General features: G+C 38.5%; 1 protein-coding gene across 4 annotated transcripts in view; it reads right to left on the bottom strand.

The window, feature by feature from the left end:
* Nucleotides 1–6,557: 6,557 nt before the first annotated feature.
* Nucleotides 6,558–27,713, bottom strand: part of LOC102289081 (neprilysin) — a 34,655-nt gene continuing 13,499 nt past the window's right edge. For all 4 annotated transcript variants that reach the window (XM_005948733.3, XM_042214469.1, XM_005948734.3 and 1 more), the window contains exons 5-23: nucleotides 21,639–21,719; nucleotides 21,121–21,216; nucleotides 20,899–21,017; nucleotides 20,683–20,751; nucleotides 20,092–20,226; nucleotides 17,494–17,595; nucleotides 17,224–17,360; nucleotides 16,983–17,076; nucleotides 15,970–16,098; nucleotides 12,038–12,136; nucleotides 11,839–11,916; nucleotides 11,520–11,623; nucleotides 11,107–11,165; nucleotides 10,889–11,008; nucleotides 10,387–10,520; nucleotides 9,896–9,961; nucleotides 9,275–9,370; nucleotides 8,931–9,007; nucleotides 6,558–8,735 (exon numbers count right to left, since the gene is read on the bottom strand). In XM_005948733.3, coding sequence (XP_005948795.1) covers nucleotides 8,636–8,735; nucleotides 8,931–9,007; nucleotides 9,275–9,370; nucleotides 9,896–9,961; nucleotides 10,387–10,520; nucleotides 10,889–11,008; nucleotides 11,107–11,165; nucleotides 11,520–11,623; nucleotides 11,839–11,916; nucleotides 12,038–12,136; nucleotides 15,970–16,098; nucleotides 16,983–17,076; nucleotides 17,224–17,360; nucleotides 17,494–17,595; nucleotides 20,092–20,226; nucleotides 20,683–20,751; nucleotides 20,899–21,017; nucleotides 21,121–21,216; nucleotides 21,639–21,719 — 1,895 coding nt within the window. In that variant the 3' untranslated portion in view covers nucleotides 6,558–8,635. The remainder of the gene's footprint in view (nucleotides 8,736–8,930; nucleotides 9,008–9,274; nucleotides 9,371–9,895; nucleotides 9,962–10,386; nucleotides 10,521–10,888; nucleotides 11,009–11,106; nucleotides 11,166–11,519; nucleotides 11,624–11,838; nucleotides 11,917–12,037; nucleotides 12,137–15,969; nucleotides 16,099–16,982; nucleotides 17,077–17,223; nucleotides 17,361–17,493; nucleotides 17,596–20,091; nucleotides 20,227–20,682; nucleotides 20,752–20,898; nucleotides 21,018–21,120; nucleotides 21,217–21,638; nucleotides 21,720–27,713) is intronic.

Below are 27,713 nucleotides of genomic sequence, written 5' to 3'. Positions count from 1 at the left end.
ACCAAACAGCCACTTCACAAGCGCATGGCACAACACAGAAGAGCCACCTCCACAGGACAAGACTCAGCAGTCCATCTGCATCTAAAGGATAAAGGACACTCTTTCGAGGATGCCAATGTTCACATTTTGGACAGAGAGGACAGATGGTTTGAAAGAGGAGTGAAAGAAGCCATCTATGTCCACTGTGAGCGACCATCTTTGAACAGAGGCGGTGGTTTACGACACCAACTGTCTGCCATCTATAATCCAGTTTTGAGTTCCCTCCCCAGACGCCTTAACGCCCACTCACATCCTGGGCCATCTGACCTCAGGAAATCGCATGATAAGGTGGGGCCAGGTTTCACAATGAGCTCACCCGAAACCCTGGCTGATTGTGACCCACATCCCGTTTCACACCTTGGCTCATGTGATTAGGTAGAGGATCATCAGGGGGTCTCTTTTGTCCCTCTTGGGGGAAACTCCCACTGGGTTTATATCTGGGACTCTCCACCATTTGACCTTAGAACTGAAGAAGCTTCTCGGATGAGAGGTGAAACGTCTTCAAGCAACTTAAAGAAGTCCAGAGCTTTTCTTTGCAAGCTCCTTTGACTACGATGACCTGGATGACTGAGAACCTTCACAGACATCCTGTGTGTTTGTTTTACTAATGCATTTTGATTTTCTTTGTTTGGCAGAAAGTGGTATGTGAGGAAGAAATTCAATTCATCACAGAAAATAACTTCTCCTTCCAGAGGGCACGGGGAAGAAAAGATCATCTGTACGCTTCGATATTAATTTTCTATCAGATACGGTCTGGACAGACAAGAAAATGTTTGTATGAAATTAGGGAACGGTTCCCTACTGTGATTGTTTGATAATAATGTTCACATGAATAATTCTCTGTCCTGTCATATATTGTTTTTTTCAAATAAACACATTTCTGCAATTATCTCCCATTCAATTGCAGTATTTATATTATACTGTAATCACTACAACATGAATTAAAACACTTTCAGGCATCTGGGATTGAAATCCATTAACTCCACAATCAAGTAGATATCCTATTGAGAACACCAGCTGTTTTTTGTCAGATAGTGTTAAATGTGAAACATTTGCATATTTAGGCTGCTGAACTTCACTTTGTAAACCATTTCAACTTTAAAAAGAATAATGCTTCATGTTAAAAAAAAAACAAAGCCAAAAAAAAAAAAACAGGAATATACTGTATTGTCAGTGTCACATAGCCATATTACTGGGACATGCCAAGTTCTGCTCAAGTCTACAGTGAATGTATATAGCTGGGTGTAATTTCTGCTAAAATGATGCACCCCATTTGGTGCTTGTTCCAAAAAGTTGTCTGTGTGTGCATGTGCATGTGAGCCCTCTCTGTATATTCCTGTCATACAGCTGTGCATCAAATTTCTTTCTTAGTCTTAGGACTAGCAATATTGTTACCATGGCTACCACAAGTCTCTTTTTTTTAGCAGTCCCGCACTCTCAATGGCTGTGAAACCATAACTCTTGAGAGATTAGACATCTGAGGAGTACTTTTTGTTCATAATTTGTTCTAAGAAATGTAAGCACCTGATGAACTGTTGCACACTACTGAATTCAGGCAGAATTTACTGTAGCACATCAGGAAATGTTTGAAGCCAGTATTTGGACTTCAGCTATGAGTGATCAAACATCTTAGCTCATAAGTTAAAATGACCAAACTCTGCAATGGCGCTGTCAGCTTAAAGAGGCATTTTAAAGACTGCATTTAATAAGAGGCTATTACACTGTCTGGTTTTTTACTGCAAGTTGTGTCACATCCACTTTCCAGTAAGCAAGAGGTGTAAGCCTTATAATCGGGCACAGGCCAAATAAGCCTGTACATTGAGTGTCATGTTCAATATGTGCACCAGATGCAAACATCAGTCTAAAGGGTAATGAGGCTGAGATGGAAACTTTGTATACCACAACACCGTAATAGCAGAAACACATGTAAATTATAGTGACTTGCACACACATCTTCATGCTGACAAACATGCAAACACATGCAATTACTCTGCATCCTACTTATACACATATAACCTTTCATTAAACACGCATACAATGATTTGTAGTAATTTAATAGCGTCAGGTTGCTCGTAACAGATATTTTGCAGAATAATCATGCTTTATGCTGTTAACACACCCACTGTGCTCACTTCACAGCAAACCTGCCTTACACCACCTCGCATCGAGATACGCATTCTTCACAAAACTTGCAGCCAGCCTCACTTTGGCATGCCTTCCCACTAATAGATCACTTTACAGGTACACCACATGGTGCTGTGCAAAAACATGTCTTCCAGGTGTGGTACATTAACTCTAAATTAATTCTATGTGTCTACACTTGACATTACACAATTACCACCTTGTTGTTTTGCCCTTGTTTAGTAGAAAAACATAAAACATGCATGAGTGGAACGCAAAACTGAGATCATTCTAATAAGATGCATCGTTCCTGTCAAACCTTACTGTAAGTAATGGACGGTAACAGCAATAATATTGCTTATTGTTTCCAATAATACCTGTAATTGTAACGTTATAGTGATGTAAGAGTCTTTTTTAGGCTTTAGGCTGATTTTAGCAGTAAATTTAACACCACTAATGATGCTGGCAATACGGCTGCAGTTCTCCTATATATAACCCTGGAACCACCTGGCCTAACAGAGGCTGTTTGATACCACCACCACCTGGGGCAAAGCCAGGTCCACTTTGGTCTTAAACTTATTTTGGGATGGGAAAAAAGTAGCCTGTATGTGGATCTAATGCTCTTGAATGACTCATGGGGAATAAATGCATTTGTTTTAACAGTAGCTGTGGGCCAATTCAGCTGTAGTTAAGAAATCAATAGCTTCTTAAAATAAACACAGAAAATGACAGTTAAATTTGAGTCAAATCTTGTTGTGGAGTTGATACATAGTGAACAAGCCAAATATATAAAAGCACTGCCTTAACATAAGCACCATGACCAGCCAAGACAAGAGATTAAAGTAGAACTGATGGTTTTTCTTGATAATTAAAGACGGAGGTTGAAAGAATGCACATCATGTTTTAATTGTCTGATTTAATCCAAATATCTAGCAGCTGATGATTTGATGATATTTTATCAAGAGTGTTTAACAAAGCTACTATCTGGCCAGCAAAATCAGCAAACCAGCAAAATGGAAAGACTGCATTCCCAGAAAGCCCTACAAAGTGCTGCATGTCGAACTGGCATTTCTGATTGTGACAGATAATAGTGTTTCATCAGCTGAACCAATTAAGTGCTGTGACCTGTGTGCCAGTGTCTTGAAGCAGTTAATAAGAAATGCGTGGTCCACTTAGTGAGACAAAATGTAAAATTAATGGAACTGATCTTTCACCTGTTATCTGCTAAAAGAAGATCAATGGTTAGTTTAATGGCAGAACACACTAGAGTAGACATGGTTGAAACATGAAAGGGAGAGGGGGGAAAAGCATATGTGGCTGTCTTCAGATAACTGAAGTGGATGCCTAGCTGTCAGCTCAAGGGTCGATTAGAGCGAGCTACAACATGCAGTTTCACCTGCGAAAGAGAAACAAGATCCAGTGTGGAAAGTTGTGTGCAGCCAAAGTAATCAGTAATCCTCATCGGATTAAACTTTTAAACTTTTGCAGCTATCTATCCAAATGGACTCAGCTAAAAAACAAATAATAATAGATAAACAAACAAAGAAAAAGATATTTAAAAACAAAAACAGATTTACTGAACAACCACAGGAGGTCACTGTTTTATATTAATTATGAAGTGAGCACAGACACTAATGTGAAGCCTTAAAGCTGTTGATGCAAAAAATATTTTTTAAAGTTTTATCATGTCCTTTTTTCAAATATTTTAAACTGTATTTACACATTGTCTATGCTGAGTACTTGAGGCAAACTAATGCACATATGTCTTTTTTAATTCTTAAATTCTTGACAATATTTTTAGAAAAGGCATTAAACAGTTTCTTTTGATATATCTGCACTCACTAATGTGAAGCTGAAGAATTTTATATGTTAATTTATGTATTAAATGAAAACCACTAGCGACAGTGAATTGTTCCCGTGCCCGTGTGATCTTATGAATTCTTTTCTTTTATACTAATGCATGAAAAAGTAAAGAGCCATATAAAAAAAACTTCAGGGAAAACTCAACCAGTTTGAACTCAAAATGGGTGGCTATCAGCAGCCATTAAAAACAAGAGCACAGCAAGAGGGCACTTCACAATAAGAGCTCCTTTTGAATCAAGTGAGCAATAACAAGATGTGATTTCCTACCTGAAACACTTTCTCACTTATGATTCTCCTAACATATTATTTGCACGTGGCAGTGTGCCTATGCACATGTGCTTTTGTGCATACACCGTGCAGTGCCCCAAGCACTAACACACACAAGCATTCCAGCGACTGGAAGAGACCCCCCCCCCAAGATACACACGCAAACACACACATACCCACACACATACCAGTAGACCCACCATTAAGGTCACCCAAAGGGCGCACGATGGAAAACTGAGTAGTTTTATGACCAGAGGGCAACAGAAGGGAACTTTGTAGTGGGAGCGAAAACAAAAGACGAGCTGGCACTGGTGACTTTCTTAAAGTTGAAATGGCAGTAGGTTTTAACATTTTAAGCCCAGAAGTGCTAGTTGTGTTGTGAAATATAAAATAAAATAATAACAGCTAATTAAAAAAACAAACAAAAAAAAAAAACTCAAGTCACTCTTTAATGTGTTTTCGTTTAATATCCCCCCTCTGGGTTACCACAGCAGTCTACAATGTTCACAGTGCAAAATAAACTGTTCAGCCTCCTAGGAACATGCTGAGGTGTTGTAATGTTAGCTGTGATGTTAGCTAGTGTAGCTGCTAATGACTGGGAAGGTGAGAGCACGAGGAAAGTGGGTGGTGTGAACTTTCAGCTAACTGCCAAAGTGTTACAGCCAGTGGGAGCAAAAGGGGGAATCTTGGCAGTAAATAAGCAACTGCAACTAATATTCTACTGAAAACAGTAACTGAATGAATCTCAGATAGGGCAGAAATGTGTTAACCAGAAGCAGCAGGTGAAAATATCTTTGTTGGCTGTTTGTTGTTTTATGCAGTCAAGAAACACTAAATAAAGTTTGTCCTTGCTTTTTAAAGTCAACCTGTTTGACACACTGGCGACATTTTGTAGACTCCAGCATAACCCCCAAATACTTCTGGTCTGCTCTGCCAATGAGAAGCATGCACTCACGTGAAAGTTTTTATAGTGTGGTAAAGAAGAACTACAAAAATGAAGACATAAACAAAATAATTCCAGGCTTTACTTTTTGTCTATTTGCACAAGTATGTGTTTTTTGGCCCTTGCCCCTGCAGCAGCACTCTCCCCTTTCTTAAGATATTTTTGACACTTTTCTTCAGAGTTTGGTCCTGTGCTCCTACTTGGCATCCCTGTCCCTCACATCATGTGCGTTATAATTCTCTTTGGCTCACCTCTGAACTTCTGAAGTGTTGTTTTCCTTCTTCTTCTTCTTCTTCTTCTTCTTCTTCTTATTCCCTGTACGTCCCTGACAGTTTCCCTCTCTAGTCTCAGCCAAGGTGCAAGCCATCCCCGTGCCAGGAAATGTGTTTGCTAGTTCATTGCAGCATGGGGTATATTTACTAGCAGGCAGCTTGGGAGCTGCTATAAAGATATTGCACATTCATTTGTTTGCATTGTGACTAACTTTTGGCTGGCTTCACACTCAGCTCCTACTCCCCCAATTCTTATAGGCCTAATTAGTGGGGGAAGCTCCATTTAGATTAAATATTTGCCCTCTCTGTGGAAATTTCAAAAATAAACCACTTTATTCATAATACACTCATCAAGTCAACACTATTGTGTGAGTGGAATGTAATGTATGTCCATACTTTAATCTTTACAAGGCCATCAGGGAAATGCAGATTTCAAGCTTTGATGTAGAATATTTGAATGATTTTCTGCACAACTTTATTAGGTACACCTGTTAAACTGCTCTTTATCACAAATATTTAATCAACCAATTACATGGCAGCACTTATGTAGACATGGTCAAACCGAACATTAGAATAGATAAGAAGAAGTTGACTTGTTGGTCTGACTATTTCAAATCTACTGGATTTTGATTTCAGATAGTATGGTCAGACTTAAACAACATAAAAACATTGATCCATCCCGGTTATGTCAGTTCAGGCTGTAGTGGTGTAGGAGATATTCTCTTGGCATCCTATCATGTCAATATGAACCAAAATTGCTAAGTAAGGTTTCCAGTGCTTTGTTTATTCTAAGAATTAGGCATTTCTGAAAAACTGAGAAGAGGAGAATTTAAAAAAAACTATATCATCAGCTAATTATTGTAGTAAATGACTTCAGCTTCGCCCAAAATTTTGATTTCTTGTTTCTCAAGGATTTCTGACAAGATTAACCAACCTTTCACATGTTACTAGCACGTCCTTCCTATCCCAGATAACATGCGTTCAGAAATATATTTGAGCCAAAGAACGAAAACACCCATGAACATAATAAGTCAAGCTGTCTGCAGACATACTGTGTTTTTTAAAGGTTTATTCTGAAAGAAAGATGCTTCTCAAGATGATAATCAGTCATTCTTAGAAAGTATCTAAATACAGGCAACTGAGGTATTTCTGTCTTTCTACAAGTGGACTGAAAGTGAGAGAAAGAAAACCGAGTGACCAATATAGACACAAAAACAGCTAGCACAAATAGCATTGTGAATATCTGTCTATATATAGATGTATATAGATATAGATATATATAGATATATCTATATAGATATCGATACATATATCTCCCGCTCGCCCCTGCAGGCAGTTTAGCTTTCAAGCTGTAGTGCTCTACCAAAGGCCTGGGAGCTTGAATATATATATATATATATAGTTTGGACATGTAAGGTGTATACAGTCTGTGGTCTACATGATCATGGACATCATTCATTGCACTAATTTCTAGCTTTTTCAACTTACATTTTATCATTAAAAAATAAAACCACATGAAATGGTTAATTAAATTCTACTGATTCAATACAATCACCTGTATTCAAAAAATGGATGCACTTGTGATTTTTTTTAATGTTTCTGAAACTATATAAGAAGCTTAATCTTTTTGCTTTGTGCTTATAATCACCTTAAAACAAAAACAGAAAACATTGGCTATATGGCACACTTTGTAAGATTAAGCCAAGATAAAAATGGGAAATCACTATGCTTCTTCTCAATAGTTAAACATTTTATGAACACACTTATTCAATGTCTTATCAAAAGTTTGGAAGATTAATAATACGCTCACATGAGTTTATTAAAAATCAGATTCTTTTTTGACTTTGGCTTTTCGTACTGATAAAAACATGAAACGCAATGTGGCAATTACTGAAATCAAGCCGGGGTTATTATATAAACTGGACAGACCACGGACAGCTTTTTGCACTCGTTATGCTAAGTTAAGTCATATGGCAGCTGGCTAAAACACTGAGACGTGAGAGTGGTGTTGATTTTCTCATCCAATTCTTAACGAGAAAGCAAATGAGCATGAGAAAAAGCCGAGCTACTTGTTTAATAATACATTTTCTTATCCTTTGTTCTCCCACAAATGCACATACACACTCACACAGAGTAGCACAACTGTAAGGCATACCAATCTGCTTGACAAACAGCAGGCAGTTATAACAAATGACGTACAAAGACTGGAAAAGACACAGAGACATTCATTCACACGGAAACACTCAGGAGTCTCGAAGAACGAAAAGGGTTTGGTGTCTGTCGATTGTCGTCTTTAGGACTTATGACCAGGTGTCATCTTAAAGGCAAAAACTTCATTTTGGTTTATAATCCACGTTCTGCTAATGAAGAGCAGCCACCTGCCAACTGTGGTAAAGATGTTAGCATTGATTATAGAACAGCACTGTGTAATATGCGATCGCGATTAAATACTCGCTGCTCTATATAATAAAATGACTTTTGATTTTCTATAATAATTTATCTAATCTAGTTTTATGGATGACCAAAGATTACACTATGAGTACACTGAAGAGTGGATCAGCATGTTGATGAAGGCTGAAACCAGCTGAGGTTTTATGAGAGTACAGCTCAGTCCCACATACAATAGAGTGGTTCAGCCCTGTTACATGTATATGAGTGTGAGTGGGTGTCTGGTGTATTCATATGCCAGTGGGCTGAGCACATTTGTCTGTCTGCTGCTCTTCTGCCAAATACTTTTGCAGAATTTAGACTGAAACACACTCACATGTGCACTCACAAATACACATTGGACTCATAAATGAGAAGCAAAACAAGAAAAATTGAGAGAAAAATAAAAACAAAAACACAAAAGTGATTGTATCCAGTGAGTAGGAGAATAATTGGGCTGAATGAATGAACTACAGTGTCAGAGGTGGAGAGACAGTGCTCAGTCCATCCATCTACGAGGGTACAGTGTGCTGCCGTCCTTGGATGAAGTCCATACTGCAGTGTCAGTCCACCAGCCATGGTCCATCCAGTCAAGAGCTAAGGGAAGCTTCCATTTTAATGCAGCCCCCGGTGAGTTCTTCAAAAATCAGAGGGTAGAGGTACTGTAGGGGAATGGGGAGGACCCATCCCAGAGGTATGTGAATCACCACACACGGCAGATGTTGTCAGGAACCATGTAGCTGCTTTTGTTGCAGTTGAATGCTTTGGCAAATTCTGGGAAATTCTGAAGGGAGCCTAGTACCCTGTGAACATAGAGAGGAGATTGATGGTTGGAGCTGAAGTTGTTATATTAGACGGGGACTTGAAAGTGAAATTAACATGACATATCATTTTGTCTAGGTTTTAAAATGTTAGCTACCATTGTAATTTGTTTTCTGCCCTTTGCCGGCAGCACATAGCTGATTGATGTAGAGAAAATACTCTTGGTTTGAGTTTACCTGAATTTCCCTGGACTGTGTACGTCAACTTTAATGGAATTAACAGCTTGCTCTGGCCGATGTGTTCCACACCACACCTGTAAAAAGACAGTGATTAGGATGCACTGAATTGCACCAAGAAATCTGCACATCTATCCATTGCTTAACCCAGTCATCCATCAATCCATCCATCATTCAATCAATCCACCAATTCATCCATCCATCCATCACGAAGCATGCACATTTTGCAGGATATTTTTCTAATGTTGCCTACAGTCCTAGGAAAGATCAGAACTACAATGCATGTGTAAAAAATGGCTTATTATTCAACAAACAACTGCTGCATCAGACAGTAAGGCTATTACCTGAGCAAAGTTTAGGAAGAAGAGTTGATCATGGGAAAGGTCAATTCCAGGCAGAGGTGGTTCCTCTCCATGCTGCTTTATGTAGTTCTTGTAGGCCTAAATCAGTGACACAATCTTACCCAGCAGTCATGTTGAATACATCCAAAAATCACACTGATTATGAAATCATAACTTATGTCACCATGTTTGCAGACAGAAAAATAAATGCATATGGATCCATCCTGTCTCCCTGAGATCTACGTATTAATTAGAAAAATAATCTAGACTTTGCGCTGAAAGAGAAAGAAAAAAAAGTGTACCGTGTATGTACTTTGTTAGACATGTATAATTTATGTGAAAATACTATACCTGCTCTTTCATGTTGCATTCAAGTCTTTGAATGTCTTTTCTGTGCTTTGCCAAGCTAAAACTGATACATCCAGCAGCGACATTATGTCCTTTATTGCTGTGTTTACAATAGCTAATGAGCCAGCCTGTGACCTAACAAAATAACTAGTCTATTAATGTTAGAAAGCAGATGACAATAGCAAGCTGCAGACTGAATCACCTCCTCTCTTATCTGTAAACTGGGCCTCTTAAAAGGACTTTCTCTCTCTCTCTTTTTTTTTCCAGGCTCATTACCTGATACGCCTGTCGTATCCCTCCATTGTCAGCAATGTTTTCTCCGAGGGTGTTGTTACCATTTAACTGGAGAGGCGATATAGGGACATAGAACACAAAGATTGACAGGGGAAAAGGACAGAAGGAGGCTGTAATTTTTCCTCTGTATTTCAGCAAATCGTACATATAACTTTTGGGATATAGGAAATCATTTTACAAGGGATAAAAGAAGCATTGTTCAAAAGAAAAGGACACAGAAGGTGAGACAAAGAGAAGGAGAGGAAGAGCCATTGATATGTCAACACAAAATATTAAAGGCACCTGGAGCAGAGAAGGTATGAGGCAGCAAAATGTGTGGAAAGACAGAAAAATGACCAACAGATAAGCTGGCAAAGGTAACAGGAAAGCAAATAAATGAGATAAAGTAAAGTTCATGATAATATTGGGGGAAAATATGGGAGGAAATTTGATAAGAGAAAGAAGAAGGATGGATGTAGTTCAGATGAACGTACATGTAGTCCACTAGCGAGATCCCAAGAGAAGTTTCCGTACTGATCAACAATGCACTTCGACAGTTCGAGGAACCTCTGTGTTGAGTCTGGTGTCCACCAGTCCTTCAGGTCGCCATCCTTATCATAGTTACGGCCTAAAGAATGAATGGGACGTGGACAGGTTGAACTTGATGAACAAGAAAACAAGAATATCAACAGCACTCAAATGCTATATAACATATAGCAACTAACATATATTCTATGTTAGTTGCATATTTCATTTACATTTGTGTGTTTGTGAACAGTAGATGTCAGTATAAATAAATCCTCTCATCTCTGAAGCAGAACCAAGTTGGAAAAAAAGTTCTGAGATCCTAAATGGTGTTACAAAACATGTTTTTCTGGTACCAGTTACAAGGGGAAATCTATTACATATATATATAATTTATTTTTCCAAAGATCAATGCAGTCTGCCAGAACTGCCCCAGGGAGGAACAAAGAGTAACAATGCGGAAACTCATACCATTGTCATCAAAGCCATGTGTGATCTCATGACCGATTACCATGCCGATGCCGCCATAGTTGAGAGACTTAGCCTGGCCTTTGCTGAAAAAAGGAGGCTGAAGGATTCCAGCAGGAAACACTGACACCAAGAAAAGTAAAATAAATAAATCAGCAAATACATAAAATATGTATTGTTTTAGTCTTTTGCAGTTTAATCTTTGCATATATGTGAAATACCTATTTGATTTTTGCTGGATGAGTAGAAGGCATTGACAACAGCAGCTCCAGTTACCCACCTGGAGAAAGATGTTGGAATTAACCTACAGTGAAGAGCACTACTGCTACAGTAAAGAGCACTAGACTACTGTGAAATGCATGTTTGATGAAATATATCAAAATTAACCTGCAGTTATTAATAGCTGGGCTAATGTTAGCCTCCCAGCCGAGGAAAGCTGAACTCTATACGTGGGTAGGAGTATGTGTGGGAGAATGATCAGTGCACTGTGCTAAATGTGAGATACTGGGGTACACCAAAAGTGGCAAAAAAAGAAAAAAACTGATTTATTACTGCTAATTTAAATGCTAATAATTGCAGCTTAATATACATCTGGAATAAGGCAGTTTATTCTACCCCTCAATGGAAAGCTTACTCTTCTTTGTTGACTTTTACTCTGAGTTTCCGCAGGCGTTTCTTCTGCACATACTCCAGGTTCTGTAGGATGTTTTCAAAGTACTCCTCTGCACTGTAGCTCAGCTAACACCAACACACAGAAAAACAGGAGGATTAGCCGAGATGAGAGCTATCAACACTTGGCCATATATTCTCCAGCAAAACTCATAAAAGCCAGGAATTCACAGAGATTTTTCACAGAACCGATATGCGGCTACAATAAAGGCGCTCTGTATTCTGCTGAAATGATTCCATGAAAGAAGGAAAACATTCTCAGTTGCATATTTTCAGATACTTACATCTTTGTACTCATTGTTAAGATATTCGCCATCCATGATGTTGTCTGAATAGCCGATCCGTTCCCGAATAGCTCGGGCCTGCTCAAGAATAGGTTGAGAAAATTGAACAAACATTTTTAGCCATCAACTATCCCGAAATTCAGAATGGACTATACGTATAACAATCATTAACTGTTATAGCTAAAAGTATAAGCAATACCTTCTCCTCAGCTGCTTTCTTGGTCTCTGCATCCATCCATGTCAGGTCATCAAGGTTACTAATGAACACTTCCCGAATGCCTTTAATCATCTCTTCCATCTAAGCCAAACCACACAAACACAAACAAAGAGTGAAAACCTCATCATATCAGTCAGAACAAATTTACTGCAGAAGGAGACTATCATCAAAAGTCATCTGAAGTTATGCCAAGCAATCTTGCAACATACTGGGCAACAAATTCATAAAAATGCACTTCCCTGAATTAAGCCTCATTATTACATAGTCACGTATGAATGCAGAACAACTCCAGGTTACACTCTGTGTAGGAGTCTGCTGACCTTGGCAGACATTTTCAGAAGTGTGATATTAGTTTAACATGACATATTTTTTTCTATCAAGTGTTAAAATTGGCTGTAAATTGGCAATAATCAGATATGCTTCATTAGTGACTAAAAACAAATACAACTACTAAAAGAAAATTATTATTAAAGAGATATTTCTTTGTACATATAAAAGTCTCATCTTGTATTAAAATTCTCTACAGTAGATGTCTTCACTCCTTGACTGCATGGTTACAAATACATTATTGATCATGCTACTGCTCTACATATTTTAAAAATCTACATTCGCTTATAGATGCATTCAGCATTTTAGGGTTTCATTTCTGGTTACTCGAATGATCCTGAGCTTTATGAATTTAAATTATAGAAGAGATATTGCAGCATAACGGCATCCATGCGATAGGCAGGCCAGTTATATTATTTTTATTTAACACATGAACGAGTGCAAGTGAAAAGATGCTTCAGAGCAATAGTAGCTTCAGATAATGAGATTTTCTTATGCAAATTCAAAAATCATCAGTCATCACATCAAAAGCTCACTTTTCAGTGAAACCTGTGGTGCATGTTTCTATAATGTATTTGCCCTGAGCTATATGTTTTCACGATCTGACTGACGGCACCAGTGCAAACCATGCCTGTACTTTGGCCATCAGACTTAAAAAGGCAAAGGTTTTTTGGCCACAAGCACAACAAATACACAACTGGGACAATTCAAATGAAAGTGAAATGAATCGCCACCAAATAACAAATACAAAGAGAACAGAAACAGGAAATTAAAAAAAAAATAACTTCAGAGACATCAAAGGTCACCCTTCAAGAGTCCTCTAACCACAGATTTATTTTGAGGCCACAGTAGGCAGACAAAAGGCACACCAGCTTCTCATCACATTAGCAGAGCCCTAGCTAACATAATGCGTGACGACTTGGAGAGCACACTGTGGTTGCTGACAAACCAGCAGCGATTATACTTAAGAGGCTTTTCTAAAAACCTTTTAACATACTTGTGATAGTGTTGTGTGCATGGATACGCTGTGTTCCAGTTGTTGTTTTTTTTCTTTTAGTCAAAGTTTTAGTATGATTATGCTTCTTTGTCACACAGTGCTGCAAATTAGGTGCATTATCTACCCAAAGCTAGCAAAGTGCTCAAAAATAGATATTTTTCATTCACCATGATTTAGTCCACATGGACTGAGTTTGGAAAAGTAGACAGTTGGACCCAAAGTTACCTTATCAGATTAAAAAGAGGGATGCTTAGAAATGTAACGTTTTAGCAACAATCTAATGAAAAATATTTTAATTCAACTTATCAGAGTTACATATTTACCATCTACATTAACTATTTTGAATTACTTTATATACCATATATACTTACTGGTCAATTTATTAGGTACACCTTTCAAGTACCAGTTTGGACTCTCTTTTGTTTTCAGAACTGTCCTAAATCATTGTTGCACAGATTCAACAAAGTGCTGGAAACATTCCTCTTATTTGATTTGTGAGTGTTTGTGTTGTTTTGTCATGGTCCTGGGCCATGTTGGTCCAGTATTCTTAGTTTTCGTGTGTTTTGTATTTTGTTCTTTATTTATGCCGTGGTTCCTAGGTTCTGTTAAGATGTTGCTTATTTGATTACCCTCTGTGTATCTGTGAGCCCTTGTTTCCCCTCCTTGTGTTTTATTCCATCTTTTCCCCAGCCCGTTATGTCTGTGCTCTCCCCGGGCTCTCTCTCCTCCTGTCTGAACCTCTGTGTACTTCCTGTTTTACTTTGACAGTCTCCCGTCAGTGTTGCATTTACTCCTGCCGTGTCTTGTTATGATTATCAGTTTCACCTGTGTTCCCCGTGTGCTCCCACTTCCCTCATTAACCCTCTGTGTATTTGTGTCTCCCTCCGTTCTGTGTCACGTTCTCCCTCATTCATGGCTGTGTGTTTCTCCGTGCAATATGTTATAGTTTCCAGTTTAGTTTGTATGGTTTTTCTGTCCAGCAATAAAGCTGTGTTTTGAGTTCAATCCTGCCTCCGTGAGCTTGGGTTTGGGTCCTCATCCTGCCTGCACACAGCCGCAACCATGACATGTTTAGCCGAAATATATTTCTGAATGCATATTATATATAAGACTTGCTAATTACATCTGAAAGGTTGGTTAAATTAAATTATTCATTGCAATAATAACTTTTGTTAGGGTTTTTCCTTTTATTTATTTATTTATTTTTTTTGAGAAGTCATATATACACTCACTGGCCGCTTTATTAGGTATATTTTTCTAGTACCATGCCTTAATTTTTAGATTAATCAAGATGCTGGAAAAACTCCTGAGAGATTTTGGGCTATATTGACATGATAGCATCAGCTGCTGCAGATTTGTTTCTGCATATATCCCGTTCAACCCTGTCCCAAGGGTGGTCTATTATTGTATTGACATCTGGTGATGTTATGTTCAATAAACCAGCTTTATCATACAGTGTGTTATTCTGTTGGAACACAAAAAACATCAGAAGATAGATAGACTATACACATAGACTATGGTATTTAAATGACACTTAATTTAAAACCCCAAAGTCTATCATTAAATTTCCCCCACACCATTACACCACTAGCAGCTTGTGCTATTGATTCATGGCAAGGTGGAACCATGCTTTCAAACTGAGATTTATTAGACCAGGTACCATGTTTCCAATCATTTATTGTCTAGTTTTGATGAGCTGATGTAAGTTACAGCCTCAGTTTCCTGTTGTTAGTTTACAGGAGTGGCAGCGATTGTGGTCTTCTACTGCTGTAGCCCATCTGCTTCAAGATTTGAGGTGTTGTGACCTCTGAGATGCTCTTCTGCATACCTTGGTTTATAAAGTGGCAGATGAGTATATATTGTATCGATGGTATACTAATAGCAGCAGTATAAAACAACAATTTACCTAAAGTACGCACTGAAAGGAAAGAAGAACATATCAAAAAGATACTGTATCTGTGTCACTTAAAGAAAGTGTGGCAGCTGCAGGTCAGTTAGTCACAATGAAATGTGTGTATTGTGTGCATCAGAGGATGTACTGCCATACACAGATACTGTAAAATTCTTGATGATATGACAGAAATGTACAATAATGTATTTCTATTTGTGAAAGTTGTACATGGTCGCAAATAAAAATTGATTCACATGCACAATGTCAGATGCCACAGCTCACACATACACATGCATAGGCAGTTTGAATTTACAGTGTGGGTGGTGTGATCATGCTAACAAGGACACCTTGTTCAGCTGCTTTGAGTGGAGGCAAGCAAAAACTACAGTATTCTGATAGACAAGACACAAATGTGACAAAAACACAAGTGGGTGTCAAAATACTCTCCATCAGATGTGCCTGAAACACATGTTTTTTGTTGTATGTATGACTAACTGAATACATAAACGTCCACACTCCTCTTGTAATGCCCTGCAGAGGCATTTTTAGATTATCAGTTTCAGCTTTCAATAAACAAGGTGCGGAATTCCATTACAGAGATTGTATCTTGTCTAATGAAGGATATTTCCAAGAGCTCTTTATCTTTGATTGAGTCTAATGTGTTTTAACAATACAAAGCCTAATGCACCTTCTACTGACCAGTTCTTTACTCTTTTCAGAGAATGCCTCCTGCACATAAAGTCGTCCCACAGCATTTTCCAGGTTGTTGTTGACGTACAGAGCACACTGTCGCCACACTGCTGCCTCTGACGTCGTACCAGACAGAGCCTGCAGGGAAAGTAACAAGGCACAGATCAATTAAAGATGAAGGATAAACTGGTCAGCATATTGTTTAAAGAGGCTCATGGCAATAGGAAATGGGGCAGTGGGGAAATGATTAGATTAGAAAAAGGATTACCAAGATTTTTAAGGCATGGAGGAAGAATATGAATGAAGCAACGTGTTGAAATCGACTGCTTATTAGAGCCTGACTGATACTGCAGTTTTAGCATCAATTAAATAGGTGTGTGGGTGGCGGTAGGGTTTGATTCCCATCCCCCACTTTATTTTAAAGAATTTTTCAAAATGAAAACTCTTAACACCCCCCCCCCCAAAAAAAAAAAAAATCATTGAAAATATAAAATCTTCTAATTTCTAAAAATGTGCCTATTTTGCATGTTGCATAGACAAATCTCAAACATGTTTTAACCTTAGATGGTTTTCCAGTAACCTTGTCAGTGTTAGAAGATAAACTGTATCAGCTTAAGGTAACTGATATTGCTTTATGAAAGTAGCAAAAAAGTGCAGTAAATAACCATTTGGAAGCAGCCTTATGTGCTAATGTAACTGTGGTTTAGATCGTTTCTGTTTAGCACTAATTGCCAAGTGTTAACATGCTCACATATTCCAGCAAGGTGGTGACAGTGGTAAACAAACCTGCAAATGATCAGCATGTTGGCATCTTAAACATGATCCCATGCTAACTTTAGCATTTAATTCAAAGCATAAGTATTGTCATTTAGCCCCATACCAGCAGGAACATTACTGCAAACATTTTTAACATCTTTGCACCCTGTGTTGTTTGCATTTCTTTTAATAACTTAGGTAAGCAGCAGTGTCTGCAAACAGGACCTTCCATGGACTATAACAGCATCAAGGTCCTGTACGTGTACCTTGCGGAAGGCTTTCCTGGTGTCTCTGTAAGCTCTGCTAAGACCCACCACCATGTTCATAGCAAAACGCCACACCATGTAGTTCTGCAGATCCCTGTGAGTAGACAGAAACATGTTGAGAAAAAAGCAATCATACTCACACAAAGCTATCAATACTGTGCACTCCCTCCCCCACAAGCTTAGAAACAAAAACAGGCTTTTATACTCCATCACAGATACAGACTTAAATGAACACACCTACCTCTTGGTGTATTTGGCCAAGATCAGGTTGAGCCTTCTGTAATAGTTGGGCGAGTAGTTTATGACCTTTTCTGTGTCAGGGACGCTGATGTTGACTGTATTCATTATTTTAGCTGTGAAGTAACTCCAGTCAAATAGCTTCAAAATGAGTTTTTTGTTTTTTTTTTAAATCCCCCCAGAGATAAAGAGGAGAAGAAGATAAAAATGAGAAAGAAGTATCTATGTGAAATGAAAACAGCAAACTGTGGTACATAAAGAATTTTTTTTTTACCTGTGATTCAACCTCAAGGGTGAAGTTGGCGTTCAGGTCCCCCAGTTCCATCTTGTTGTAAAGCAACACCGGGTTGTTACGATCCTCTGGGGTATCAGTAGCCTTGGAAAGAGCAAGACAGAGGGGCTAAAAATCAAGAATGCTGTCACAACCCTCCTGTTTCCCGACACATGCGTACAGTTGCAGTGCAGGTCCAGCAGCATCAAACGTATTTGGCGTCCCAGGAGGCTTTGGCTCTGTAAATGTCAGAGTGCGAATGGTGTGACTGCCTTGTAAAAGCCAGCAGCTGAGTGGAGGAGAAGTGAAGCATGGCAGAGAGCAGAGCAGAACAGACTAGGATGACAAACACAGAGTGTGGAAAACTGTTGATGAAAAGTCACGGTGTTGGGATCAGGCTGGTTAACAGCTTGTTTTAGACATCAGCTGCTACAGACTGGAACCACAGACACACACACAGAGGAGGGAGGTTTGGTCTACAAATGGATGACAGGGGGGTCATCCTGCTAACAGAAACCTTTTGTGTTAAGTTAGATGAAAAAAAACAGAACTAGAATACAGAAGGAAGAAGGAACCTTTGAACCATCATCTTTCCAGTCTGTCAAGAAGTACCAGCTTAGACAGAAAGATAAAGCTACTGAACCTGCTCTTTGCCCTGCTAAAGTTTTTGCCTGCATTTTAACTTACATCAGTTGTAGGTTGCCTCTTGTGGGATTATAATATTATTTTATGCCATGTTATACCCCTAATTAAAGATTGTGAATTATTATGTCGTTTTAGTTTGCATTATTCTCCTGAATTAGAAGAAGGTGATAACTATTGCATTTGTTAAACTGATTTGCATTACATTAGACTGCGGATTTATTGTGAATGAATGATATTGTTTTATGATGCATTATACTGCTGAGTTATAAGAAATACTGTTCGCAGAAAGTCATCGCCTTATTTGTCTGATTAGAAGAGAACAGAACATACGGGCGATCGTGGCTCAAGAGTTGGGAGTTCGCCTTGTAATCGGAAGGTTGCCGGTTCGAGCCCCGGCTTGGACAGTCTCGGTCGTTGTGTCCTTGGGCAAGACACTTCACCCGTTGCCTACTGGTGGTGGTCAGAGGGCCCGGTGGCGCCAGTGTCTGGCAGCCTCGCCTCTGTCAGTGCGCCCCAGGGTGGCTGTGGCTACAATGTAGCTTGCCATCACCAGTGTGTGACTGTGTGCGTGAATGGGTGAATGACTGGATATGTAAAGCGCTTTGGGGTCCTTAGGGACTAGTAAAAGCGCTATATAAATACAGGCCATTTACCATTTACTGGAGTTTTCTGCCCCATCTCAGCAGGAGCAGATAAACAGGGAGCCAAGGTCGTAGCTTAGGCGCCGTGTGAGAGAAAGAATGTGAATGTTTAGGCTTTTATGATTAGGTGGGGGCCACTAGAGGCTATAAGAGTTTGATCAATGCTCCACCATTTTGAGATCTGATGCTGTCTGCGTACGGTGTCCATCTCCCACGCGTGTGATCATTAAAATCATCGTTTGACTCAACCCGGCCGGACCAGTGTTGTTATTGTGGTTTTTCCTCTTGTATCCATCCCCAATATTTGAATCCGTAACACTCTATATACTGAAATGATCACAGTAATTATGTCACCACAGCCTGCAGCTCTACATTTAACTGCAGGTCAGTTAGCTCTATCAGGTATGATTCAGAAAATCTTGGATTTCACAAGGAGGCAACTCACTGAATCTCCTCAAAAATGTGCAAGTGTTTTTCATTATGTTGACTTGCTTATTAAGGTATCTGCTATTTTACTGCTTTATTACTGACAGTTTACTCCAAGTTACCATTCCAGGTTATGGTTAACTTTCTTCTGTAATATTTTAGTTGACTGTACTATTCAGTCTCAATGGCTGTCACCTCATTCACTAGCCTCAAAATTGAGATTAGTTTAGCTTAATACCAGCCTGCTTTGCATCACTAACAGTAGTTTTAAATCAATGACATCCCAATGTCTCTCTTTCCATTACCTGAAAAATATTCTCTTTCAACTAACAAGAGGAAAATGTCACTCCCTTATCTGCACATAGGTCAAGGAGAACGGGAATGAAGAAGCTCAGAAAAAAAGGTGTATTTCATATTTTATAAAATGATATGTGTTTAACTACATGTCTTCTGTTGCTTATCATTGGAAAAGGGTAAGATGTGAGAAAGAGGTTTATTTTTGATTGTGGTGTAGTTCAGTTTGCCACATAATCTTGCTAGCTGTTTCATTATGGACGGCTCTCAACCACCAGGAAGTCTAGACTAGCAACAGTGCCCAGTGACAACTAGCCAGTTTTAGTTTGACGATTTCTATTTTATATCTACCACACTTCTCGCAGTGGACCGGGAATTATTTTACACTCAGTTATTGATCATAATCAGACTTGGAACTGGATGAATACTTGGAACTGAGCAGGCTTGAACTACAGTATGCATTACTGAAAACAAGATCTCTTTCCCATGATTTCTCAAAGCCATAATAAGCATATTTTGAAAAGTACAGGAGGTTCTTAAGTATTTGAATTCATATTTCTACTTGTAAAACTGCAAAGTACAAATCCATACTTACATTAGCAATGTCTCTCTCCAAGTCTATAACTCGTGTCACCTCCTCTCTAATGCGAGTTTCATTGATCGCTAATCCTCGGTCCTTGCGCATCAGCTTAGCCAGGTCAATCATGAATTGCTCATAGGCCCGACATGCCTGTAAAATAAACACAACTTGTAACTCACTGATTTCAGTAACCACTGACTAAATCAAGATTTGACTGATACAAAGTTTGTCTATAGCAAACATGCATATCAATTAAGGCAAAATAGGAAGCTGTAAAGTGAAACCAGAGCAACGGATGTCTGTTCCACTCACACATCTGGTTTGGATTGAGATAGAGTTATCAGCATTGTGTGTGTTTTTGTTCATCACATACAAACTCACTACATTTCTAAGAGTAGGAATAAAATTTATTTGTGCACTGATGTGAACGGATGTTTGGGCTGATAGCCTCATCATTTGTGGTTTTTTTGGAACAAATTCGGAGGGACATGAAATCCAGGGGCTCAAATGAATAGTTGGAACTGCTTTCACTATTCATTGATTAAAACGCTTTAACTGCACTGCACTGGCGTGTGGATTTGTATACATGTAAACATGCAAACTGACCTCTGCATAAGGACCAGTGCATGCATAGTAATCTCTGGACACCAGGCCAAGGCTTGTTTGCTGGTCAAACTGGCAAGGAGAAGAAGACATTTATTTTCAGTATCAAAGCCAAATAAAGGCTTAGTCATTACCTTCAGTGAACAGAGGGACATGAGGGCTTTTTGAATATGAACAGAGGGAGGTGAGTTCTTTTCCTTGCCACAGGCGTACACCTACATGAATGATATGCGAGGTTGAATCCCTGTCATCAGTGCCGACGAAAAAGTTAACCAAGAGCAGAGTTCCATATTTCTCATTCAACTTGGCAATAACGTCCTCCAACCTCCATGTTCTCCCTGAAGAAATAAGAAAAAAGAAGTGAAAAAGAAGTGAAAAGAAAGAAATGGCATCAATAACATCATGCCCAATGACACTTGAAAAAGAACCAAAGTTCTCTACCATAATTGGTCTCCCAGTTGTCAACAGCTATAGGCCACTCAGACACGTCAGGCAGCATGTCAAGCAGAGGACTCCCCCCTCTCAGCTCAATTAAACCTAGTTAGAAGCGAAAATCAAAGAAAATAGGTTTTGCGGTGTAGATACATTTATTTTCTACCCATAAAATTGTGAAAATCAATTAAAAAGAAATTCAACCACTGTATTGCGTTTTATCAAGTACATACTAAACCTGTGGCAATTGAGAGGCCTTAGAGGAGTTTATTGATGTGGCTTCCAAAGCAAATCACTTCTGAAGAAAGCATTCATTTGAATCATGTAAAGCTGAAATACTGCAGTTCTTTTTTTTTTAAATTGATGATTCATGTATATTTTCATGACAGTTTTGTTGATAGACAATACAAAAACTGAATAAGAAACATTTAACCTTCAACAGCAATTTATAAAATGGCTGTTCACATTAGGATAATAGAAGATCTAAAAAGGCATAGCGTGTTAATGTCTTTTGCCTGCTGACTCACTCTCATTGGTACAGGACTTGTAAAGGGTCTTAGCCTTGGTGAGAGCAGCAGCTTCCCCCTCCACTGTTTTTTCAAGGACACCTTCAAATAAAGAAACAGAGCAAGCATGAAGCAAACAATCACAGACAAAGATGAAGAAGCAAAGTTGCTCACTGCACAATAAGGAAAGAGGGAGTAGTTGGGTGCATATAACCTCAGGTACAACATAGAGGTTTTCTTTTTCTTATCTCTGGGGATTCAAAAATTCAAGAATTCACCTGTCATGCGTATGCATTTTATTTATTTTAATTAAGGGATGCTTTCGGTCCTTTTGTCAGAAAATGGCGGAAAATGGCGACACTAAGTAAATTATGATATAAAGCCTTTGCAGTAGATAGTAACCAGTGACAAAACAGAAGAAATGTAATTATTCTAAGAAGAAAAACATGTCACAGCTGTTCTTTTCAATTTAATTGTTTTATTTCTCTCTAAATAAAAACAACCTGAATAATTATTATGAAAAAAAATTCAGAAAGTGCATTTTTTTGAGTCATAAACAAGTACAGAATAAATGGTCTTCTGAAGATAGTTTAGGTTTGCAGAAAATAGACAAAAACAAAGCTTTGACCATTTTTATTTTAAATGTTATATAAAAACACAAGCAACATAGTGTGTATTGGAATTTTCCTTTGATATACCAGGTGCCCCAAGAGCAAAGCTAACACATCAATACACTGTCAAAATGTGAATAAGGTGAACAACCAGTTTTACTTTGAATGAATAAATAAATCAATGAGTTAACAGATAAATAAATAGTGTTCTAGCTCCCATCTTTTAAATGGGCATGATAAATGTTATCATGCAAAATCATGTAAAAATAAATGCATATTTTATTCTGTGCTTGTCACAAATACCTTTTGGCATGGGAGTGACAGCACAGAGCAGACGAAAAGAGGTGGAAGGAAATCAAGGTGCAACAAAGCTGAAGGTGTGGCAGTAAAGGGCCATTTGGAAACAAGAGTGAGCACCAGCGCTTGTTTTATTACCTGCGTTCATTGCCTCTTCAACACCTGTTGTGGGCATATGGACGCCAGTTAGCTCAGCCTCAGGCTAGATAGCATTTCTAGGTAGACAGCTAATCAAAATGAGTGATAAGTGTTGGGGTGTAAACTTGCTAAACTGAGGGGGAGGGCATGGGGACCAATACTCTTTTCCTGTGCCGCCTCAAGGCACCAAGTTGCATATTGTAGCTTTAAAGTGTAACTATTCCTACAGGAACTGCTGTCACTTTTCAGCAGCAGCACACGAGCAGGAGCAACACGAGGATGTGCCTAAATACATTTTCTCATCATCAAGGTTCAAACACCCACACAGTCAGTAATTTTTGTGTTTGCTGCAAACCGCTGTGGTTAAAGCAAGTTTATTGTTATGTGATGCCGGTACAGAGTCTGTGTCCTCGGTGCTTCAAAATAACAAAACCTTACACCTACACAGGAGGTATCTGAAACTTCAGCTCAGCTGCTGGTTTGTCATTCAGCACCAACAATATGAAGAACTTAACTCTCCCTGCACTACGCTGATAAATTCATGAGCATGACTATCACGTCATAATGTTTCACTGCAGTTCAACTAGTATGCTGGGATTTCTAGGGGTGGTTCAGGGAACCTTGAAGAAAAAATTAGAGAGATGGTGAGCGCATTGAGTGCATTGAAGTGATAGGAAACATTGTAACAATGTAGGGACACAACATGATGTAGACTAAAGATATTCTGGTATCACAAAAAAAAGCAAACATAATTACATTTATTTTTCTCCATCGAAAAAAGTCTCAACTTTTCCCCAGCTTTTAGATTTTTTGTTTCTGTTCATCAACTGTATAGTTGCTTTATATGGCCTGTATCATGAATAATACATGATGTAAATGTCTTTCAAGTCTAAGTGCCTTGTGATATGCTTTGTCTACATACGGAATGTATGTAAATAGCTGTACTTATGATTGCTGTTGCTATTGTTTATGACAACTCAAGAGAAAGAAGCAGCCTTTATGTATTTCACATTTTGAAAATGTATCTCATCAGGACTATATGTGCATTTACATTTTCAGCACAAGATAGTGCATTTAATGTGCTAGTGCACTGACCTTTCAAAGACTGTAACCCAGGTTCATATCTGTGTCTACAACTAACACCTTTCCCAGCTACAAGTAGTAGTTGTTTGTTGTGAATACCAGTACAAATGCACGTGTTTACAACTACAGTGCTGTGCAAAAGTCTTGTGTCACCCATTTCTTTATATTTTGCTTCTGAGGACCCAGACTTTCTTGTAATTATTTTAAATGGTTTTAAGCTACACTTTTCAAAGCTTTTTAAAAGTTTTTCCTTGGACATGGGCTTCTTTTTCTCTTATTTTCAGTCCAGTCCTTTAACCTAACCATTGTTTGTTAGTTTTTTAGCCCTTAACACTGTGTATGATTCATGTATAAAAAAAAACAAACACCTAACTCAAGGGATGAACCAGTGTTGTGTCTACACAGAACAGAGAGCTTAGCAAAGAACCCATTTTAAATGGTGTCTTTAGGTATTTTGTTACTAGCCTGTCGTACAAACACATCATTTGTTCCTAACTCTATAGTTAAATCCTATGTAAAATGCCAAGGTTAACACTGTTTCTTAGGCATAAAATAACATGTTTGCACCAACAAGGTGATTCCCAAGGAGCTAGGTGAAAACCTGGCATATCCCAGCGCAGTCTGCAGCGTGTCCTTAAAACAATAGAGGAAACTGGACAAGTGAAGTACAAAACATCTATAGTAGTATCTACAGAGTAGATTTAGCTCTTTCAATGCTGTGCACACAGATAACTAACAAAAACTTTTGGCCAAGGTACAGCCAAAGAGAAACTGCTACAGACCGAACTACAGAGATAATGCCCGTTCATGAACTCGTGGCTTCTCAGAACTGGCCTGCTGTCTAGAGAACCAGTCATCTAAACAACAAGAGTGAACGATTGAAGTCATTCATTTAGATTATTGTAGCATGTTTAAACATTTAGTCCCTCAGGGATGGCTTTTTGAAGATTTAATGGAAGAATTCATTGGTATAGCTAGCTTAGTATTTCAGACTGTGTGTCTCCTCTGCATTCATAAACCTCCGCTTGTTGATAGCCACAAAGACAAGCTGTGCAAACACTGTCTGGTTAGTACAATCTTCCTTTCTTGAGTCTAAAAGAAAGGATTTAAGGTCATTTTCCCCATGGCTTTTAGTGTAGCAGACTAAATATTCGGCAAATACAAGCATGTATAACCTGCATGGTAAATGGTAAACAGACTGGCTCTTATAGAGCACCTTTCAACTCTACCTGTACTCAACGCGCTTTATTCACCCATTCACTTTTTTGTGAATGCTTTCTATCTAACATTCACACACAGTCTCAAGAGCTTGGAAAGAAACATTCACACACATTCATGCTACAACGGATGCAATAGAGAGCAAACTGGGGTTAGTGTCTTGCTCGAGGATATTTGGCACACAGACTGGGAGTAGCCAAGGATCGAGCCACCAACCTTCCAATTAGTAGATGACATAATTTACTTCCCATGCTGCACTCACCCTAATGTCTGAAAATTAGCTTTTTCTTTCTGACAACACAAAACTCATAAAAAATAAAAAATGAAATAATATATAAATCATGTGCTGTGTTGCTGCAGAGATTTTGACTAAGATCTAAGAAGGATATACAAAATATCCCTGACAAAAAATGCTACCAACATTTCAAAAGCTTAAATTATATTTTCTTTGTTTTATTCTTCCTGGTTGTTTTGACATTATCCAAGGAGAGCAATTTCTGTGTTATCAAAAGTAAACTCTTCAGTGGGTGGTTAAGTAGGTAGGATGTGTTAGAAAGATAACCTTTGATAACCTTTTGACTTTGACAAGCCGTCACATAGCTCAACATGACCTGAATGCTTCCTGACAATTATAAAGTTATCTTATAAATATTGCATCAACAGATATACACCATCATGCTGCACAGCTCAGTGACACACCAGGATCAATACAGGAAAGAGGATGGAGTTTAAATTACACGGGCACTTGACAGCCAACTTTCCCCTGAGTCCAAAAGGACAACAATCCTGTCACTATGAGTTGGGTTGATATGAAAAGATAACAATAAGAACAAATTAGATTTTTTTTAACTGCTCAAAAAAAAGGATTTTACAGCTCTCTACAGTTTAAAGATCTGGGTTTCCATAAATTACACAATTCATTTTTTTTAGGAAAGATTATCAACTTTAATATTCAATTTATCAAGATCTGATATGAAATATCATTTTTTCCCTTTATAAGCAGTAGGTCTGCAAAATACATATTTGAGCAGTTTCACTCTTTGTTTCTGCAAATTCAGTTTGGATTAAATTTGTTTTCTACAGATTCTGGTGACCCATTATTACCTCAGTGCATCAAATACTGTCACATGTTGCTGGCATCTCTTCCTTACACACAAAGTGTTTTGGCAGCAGCTGTGGCAGAGAAAGATAACAGTTCTGTTTCAAAGGTTGGTATTCTTATGACTCAGGGATGGCCGGAGGTTTTTCTTTTCTTATTATTGTTATTATTTCATTTTCAGCGTCTGACTTCCATTGGGCTTTTGACTTACACTGTCACTCACGTGTTATCTTTAGACAATGAATACAGCTGGTCATGGTTCACAACAGCAATCCTGCATGTAGGAAAATGACACTTCACCACTAGGTTTAAATGTGGTGCAAAAGAGTGCTTTTGAAGCTTTCATAACGGGTGAGTAAGGGGGTGAGAGATGTGCAAAGCCAGCCACTCATTACATACATTAGTATGTGATGAGAAAAGGTTGGATTCAGAAATCCTTGGACACAGCTTTTTTTGTTTGTTTGCCATATGGGTTACTGTGGTTTGTACCAGTGACCATCAAATTATAATTGGTTCATTCTAGTGTTAAAGAAGAGTCATAAAAAGATTTCCACAATACATGAAATGATTCCAAGAGATACATTTTCAAATGGTATCTCTATCTCCTGCTGCACAAAACATCCTTTACCCCTTGGAATAAAAAGGAAAACAATCACGCTGTGACAGCCACCATCCACTGACCTCAAGCCTACTAAGAACATGAGGAGCATTCTTTAAAAGGAAGATCTATAAGAGTGGGCAACAATATAGCAGGAACCAGCAGCTCCGGGTGGCAGTATTGACATCCTCAAAGGGAATCCTGACTACTATACACAGACCTACAAGTAGCCCAACTGATGAGAGAGTTAGATTTAAAATGACATATAAAACCAACTAAGAGGTTTCTTTATTGTGCTTATTTTATGTTTATATGTGTTTTTGGATCACAGCACAGCACTGTTATCTATAGACCTGCCTCGGAAAATAGAAGATATAATTAACGTGGCTCAGATACTGCCTCCCCCACCTCTGAGTAGGCTGTTATCACCTAATTAAATGGTACAGCAGCTCAATCGGACTGAGATCAGGTGAGGGACAAGTATATTCCTCCTCCTCCTATATTTCACCATAATGATGTTGTATCCATTAGTTTCTTTCAAAATTGGTATGCTGAAACACAGAGAACATCATTTATCCAAATACAAACACAGACTAGAATTTTGCACCAAATGCTCAGTGTGTAGTTTTGAGTGGGTTTTTTTTTTTTTTTGGTTCATTTGCTACTTTTTTAAGTAATTTCCTTCCTTTTTCCCTCATAGGTCTACTTGTTTTCACTTCTTGCATAACTGCATTTCACTTCAGACTCTTTATACCTTGTTCGTATTTCGAATCCTCCCATTTTCTTATTACCATGTGTGCACTATTTATGTGCTCATTTAATTGTAATGAAGTCCTGAGATAGAGACCCTTCACAGGGCGCTTCCTGCAAAAGGGCACAGATCATGTGTGTGTGATTGGATTACTGACTGCCTGGCGCTAATGTTTAACCACAGCAAAGGCTTACCCTTTCACTCTCTTTTCTACACACACACACACACACACACACACACACACACACACACACACACACACACACACACACACACACACACACACACACACACACACACA

Source organism: Haplochromis burtoni, unplaced genomic scaffold (genome assembly GCF_018398535.1).
Source record: "Haplochromis burtoni strain Fernald_Lab_line unplaced genomic scaffold, NCSU_Asbu1 Contig_571, whole genome shotgun sequence".
In the NCBI taxonomy this organism is placed as follows: Eukaryota; Metazoa; Chordata; class Actinopteri; order Cichliformes; family Cichlidae; genus Haplochromis; species Haplochromis burtoni.
Note: the sequence above shows the minus strand (reverse complement) of the source record. Positions and strands in the feature narration are given on the sequence as shown.